The following is a 5,136-nucleotide window of genomic DNA, read 5'->3' on the forward strand; positions in this document are numbered from 1 at the left end:
GTATTGTGTTCAGTTCTGGGCACCTTGTTACAGGAAAGATGTTGTTACTCCAGTTGAGTAGAGGAACAAAGAGGTCCTCCTGCAGTTGTACAGGGCCCTAGTGAGACCACTGGTGTAGTTCGGACTACCGTGGCGCGGTTAGATCTGGCGCGGTCACCTTGCAGCGTGGTGGCGAGGACAGCTTGGTTTAACTTCACTGCAGCTTCGTGTAGAGGGATCCAGCCCCTCTCATCGGCTTCATCAAAGGCAGACTGGTGCACGGACAGCCGGACAACCTCTGCCTCCAGACCTGGACATAAATGCACAGCAGTCTCGACAATACCACGGTAACGTCCATAATGCCACGCCACCCCGCACAGCCCACCTCCATCCCAACCAACTGAACTAGGGCACAGATAGATAAGGTAGACAGTCAAAACATTTTTCCCAGGGTGGAAGCGTCAGAGACTAGAGGGCACGGCTTTATCATGTGGGGGTCAGCGTTTCAAAGGAGATATGTGGGGTAATGTTTGGATTTAGTTAATTTAATTAATTCAGTTAGTTTGGTAAGTTTAGTTAGCTTAATTAATTTAGTTAGCTTAGTTAGCTTAGTTGGCTTAGTTACTTTAGCTTAGTTAGTTTAGTTAGCTTTGTTAATTTAGTTAGCTTAGTTAATTTAGTTAGTTTAGTTAGCTTAGTTAGTTTAGTTAGCTTAGTTAGTTTAGCTAGCTTAGTTAATACAGTTAGTTTAGTTAGCTTTGTTAATTTAGTTAGCTTAGTTAGCTTAGTTGGCTTAGTTACTTTAGCTTAGTTAGTTTAGTTAGCTTTGTTAATTTAGTTAGCTTAGTTAATTTAGTTAGTTTAGTTAGCTTAGTTAGTTTCGTTAGCTTAGTTAGTTTAGCTAGCTTAGTTAATACAGTTAGTTTAGTTAGCTTAGTTAGTTTAGCTAGCTTAGTTAATACAGTTAGTTTAGTTCGCTTAGTTAGTTTAGCTAGCTTAGTTAATACAGTTAGTTTAGTTAGCTTAGTTAGTTTTAGCTTAGTTAATACAGTTAGTTTAGTTAGCTTAGTTAGTTTAGCTAGCTTAGTTAATACAGTTAGTTTAGTTAGCTTAGTTAGTTTAGCTAGCTTAGTTAATACAGTTAGTTTAGTTAGCTTAGTTAGTTTAGCTAGCTTAGTTAATACAGTTAGTTTAGTTAGCTTAGTTAGTTTAGCTAGCTTAGTTAATACAGTTAGTTTAGTTAGCTTAGTTAGTTTAGCTAGCTTAGTTAATACAGTTAGTTTAGTTAGCTTAGTTTGTTTAGTTAGCTACACTTAATTTAATGTAATTACATGCAGTGGGTGGCGGGTGCCTGGAACGTGCTGTCACAAATAGTGATCGAGGTTGATACAACAGTGGCGTTTAGAAGACTCGAGGACTAGATCGTGTAGATGCACGGAGCCTCTTGCCCAGAGTAGGGGAATCGAGGACCAGAGGACATAGGTTCAAGGTGGAGGGGAAAAGATTTAATAGGAATCTGAGGGGTAACGTCTTCACACAGAGTGGTTGGTGTATGGAACGAGCTGCCAGAGGAGGTAGTTGATGCTGGGACTATCCCAATATTTAAGCAGCTAGGCAGGTACATGATAGGACAGGTTTACAGGGATATGGACCAAATGCGGGCAGGTGGGACTAGTGCAGCTGGGATATTGTTGGGCGGTTTGGGCAAGTTGGGCCGAAGGGCCTGTTTCCACACTGTATCACTCTGTGACTTTAGGACAGGCATATAGAAGATATGCAGGGAATGGAGGAATATGGATCACATGCAGGCAGAGTGGAGTTGGTCTTGGTATCATGTCCAGCACGGCCATGATGGGCCGAAGGGCCTGTTCTGTTGGACACTGTGTCGGAGCAATACCGTAACAATGTATTTAGTATGAAATCATCTGGTTTTATTAATTCACCTGTCTTTATTGCTTCAACAATCTCCCTGTTCACCGTGCTTTGTAAAGACCTGCACACAAAGGGTAAATTACAGTTGAACTGCACATTCATTATTGTGATACATCTCACAATCACCTCTATCCCTGCTCGCTCCTTGCTCTGGGTTAAACTGGCACTGAACGTTATTGCCTTATCATGTATCTCTGCTCTATAATGGTTGCTTGGTATTCATGTGGATAGATGCAAAATGCTGGAGTAACTCAGCGAGACGAGGAAACACTTTTTCTCACAGAGAGTGGCGAGTCTGTGGAATTCTCTGCCTCAGAGGGCGGTGGAGGCCGGTTCTCTGGATACTTTCAAGAGAGAGCTAGATGGGGCTCTTAAAGATAGCGGAGTCAGGGGATATGGGGAGAAGGCAGGAACGGGGTACTGATTGGGGATGATCAGCCATGATCACATTGAATGGCGGTGCTGGCTCGAAGGGCTGAATGGCCTCTACTTCTGCACCTGTTGTCTATTGTCTATTGTCTATTGGCAGGCAGCATCTCAGGAGAGAAGGAATGAGTGACGTTTCGAGTTGAGACCCTTCTTCAGACTGTAATTGTGTGTTGCCTTTCTGCTGACTGGTTAGCACGCAACAGAAGCTTTTCACTGTACCTTGGTACACGGGACAATAAACAAAATTGAACTGAGAAGAGTTAAGATTGTTTAATTATCCAAAGTGGAACGATGGCATTCATACTTGCAGCAATGAGGAAGTGAACCAGATGAATTCCGACCCGTCTGAAGAAGGGTCTCGACCCGAAACGTCACCCATTCCTTCTCTCTGGAGATGCTGCCTGTCCCGCTGAGTTACTAAGCTTAGGCAGAAGTGAAGTTACTTACTTTACACCAGATGACATGAAGCTGATGAATTCTCAACAACAGCGTGAAATTACTTCACTTGATCATCGATGTAATTATATTACTTCAGATACGTGAAATATCCAGTGGAGGCAAACAACACATTTAAATTATAGGAGCAGAATTAGGCCATTCGGCCCATCAAGTCTACTCCGCCATTCAATCATGGCTGATCTATCTCTCCCTCTCAACCCTATTCTCCTGCCTTCTCCCCATAACCCCTGACACCCGCACTAATCAACAATCTGGCAATCTCCGCCTTAAAATATCCAATGACTTGGTCACAGCTTTCTGTGGCAAAGAATTCCACAGATTCACCATTCTAGTGCAAACCCTCGTTTCAAGCTTGTGCAATTGGGTAGGTGACGTTTCGGGTTAGGGCCCTTCTTCAGACTCGAATCAAAACGTCACCTATCCATGTTCTCCACAGATGCTGCCTGACCCGCTGAGTTACTCCAGCACTCTGTGAAACGTCACCTATCCATGTTCTCCACAGATGCTGCCTGACCCACTCAGTTATGGTGCAGCAACATCTATGGAGCTAAGGAAATAGGCAACGTTTCGGGCCGAAATCCTTCTGGAAATAGGCAACGTTTCGGGCCAAAACCCTTACGGGTTTCGGCCCGAAACGTTGCCTATTTCCTTAGCTCCATAGATGCTGCCTGACCCGCTGAGTTACTCCAGCACTCTGTCATTTGATGCATTAGCCAGCATCTACAGTTCCTTGGTGTAACATGCCAAAATGTACCTGATCTCCTCCACTTCAGCGGCTGGGCAAGAATCTCCGGTACAGATGCGGGAGAGACTTTCTTCTATAGCGTGCTGCAAGATGGCATCATCATCCCACTCTTCATCTGTCGCGGGCACATCCATGGCCAACTACGTGTGGGACCTAGGTGTCCCTTTAGTCCAAGTGACCAATGGTCCAGCACTCCTGTCAACTCATGCAAGTAAAGAACATCACTCTCAATATATTATTTTCATTCATTTAACTGAGAACAATGTGTACATACCTGTTGGCTGGTGCAGCGGTAGAGTTGCTGCCTCACAGCGCCAGAGACCCGGGTTCCATCCTGACCACGGGTGCTGTCTGTACGGAGTTTGCACGTTCTCCCCGTGACCTGCGTGGGTTTTCTCCGGGATCTCCAGTTTCTTCCCACACTCCAAAGACACGCAGGTTAATTGTAGGTTAATTGGCGTTGGTAAGAATTGTAAATTGTCCCCAGTGTGTGTGTGTAGGATTGTGTTGGTTAGGGGATCGCTGGTCGGCGCGGACTCGGTGGGACAAAGGGCCTGTTTCCGCGCTGTATCTCTAAACTAAACGGTGGTGGACAGGGCCATCTTGTCCGCTGATGTGTGCCGGGGCAGCAGGGCCTAGGGTGCAGACGGCAACAGGATCAACAAACTCATCAGGAAGGCTGGCTCTGACCTGTTGAATTCACGGGAGGTTGGTCTTGGAGGGGAGGATGCTCCTCAAACTGCGGAGCATCCCGGCCAATACAGCTCACCCCCTCCGTGACACACACTGGTCAACCTGAGGAGCACCTTCAGCAACAGACTGGTTCCACCAAGATGCAGCACAGAACTCCACAGGAGATCCTTCTTCCCTGTTATCTTATCGTATCGTAAACTGAAAAACTCTTTTACATAGAAACATAGAAATTAGGTGCAGGAGTAGAGGCCATTCGGCCCTTCGAGCCTGCACCACCATTCAATATGATCATGGCTGATCATCCAACTCAGTATCCCGTACCTGCCTTCTCTCCATACCCCCTGATCCCCTTAGCCACAAGGACAACATCTAACTCCCTCTTAAATATAGCCAATGAACTGGCCTCGCCTACCCTCTGTGGCAGAGAGTTCCAGAGATTCACCACTCTCTGTGTGAAAAAAGTTCTTCTCATCTCAGTTTTAAAGGATTTCCCCCTTATCCTTAAGCTGTGACCCCTTGTCCTGGACTTTTGCACTTCCAATGGCCAGGAGCCATCAGAGAGACAGATTATTTGTGCTATTTATATTCAGTAACTGCAGTAAACAACGACATTGATGAGGTGAAGGTAGACACAAATGCTGGAGACACTCAGCGGGTGAGGCAGCATCTATGGAGCAAAGGAAATAGGCAACGTTTCGGGCCGAAACCCGAAAGCGTTTCGGCCCCGAAACGTTGCCTATTTCCCAAGGGATTCGGCCCGAAACGTTGCCTATTTCCCAAGGGATTCGGCCCGAAACGTTGCCTATTTCCCAAGGGATTCGACCCGAAACGTTGCCTATTTCCCAAGGGATTCACCCCGAAACGTTGCCTATTTCCCAAGGGATTCGGTCCAAAAAGTT

General features: G+C 45.9%; 1 protein-coding gene across 1 annotated transcript in view; it reads right to left on the reverse strand.

The window, feature by feature from the left end:
• LOC129704454 (dynein axonemal heavy chain 12-like) overlaps positions 1–4,934 on the reverse strand; it is a 14,423-nt gene extending 9,489 nt beyond the window's left edge. Inside the window, exons 1-3 of the mRNA XM_055647535.1 lie at positions 3,554–4,934; positions 1,923–1,972; positions 158–289 (exon numbers count right to left, since the gene is read on the reverse strand). Of these exons, the coding sequence (XP_055503510.1) occupies positions 158–289; positions 1,923–1,972; positions 3,554–3,678 (307 nt within the window). The 5' untranslated portion in view covers positions 3,679–4,934. The remainder of the gene's footprint in view (positions 1–157; positions 290–1,922; positions 1,973–3,553) is intronic.
• Positions 4,935–5,136: the final 202 nt, after the last annotated feature.

This window comes from Leucoraja erinacea, chromosome 16 (assembly GCF_028641065.1).
Source record: "Leucoraja erinacea ecotype New England chromosome 16, Leri_hhj_1, whole genome shotgun sequence".
Classification (NCBI taxonomy): Eukaryota; Metazoa; Chordata; class Chondrichthyes; order Rajiformes; family Rajidae; genus Leucoraja; species Leucoraja erinaceus.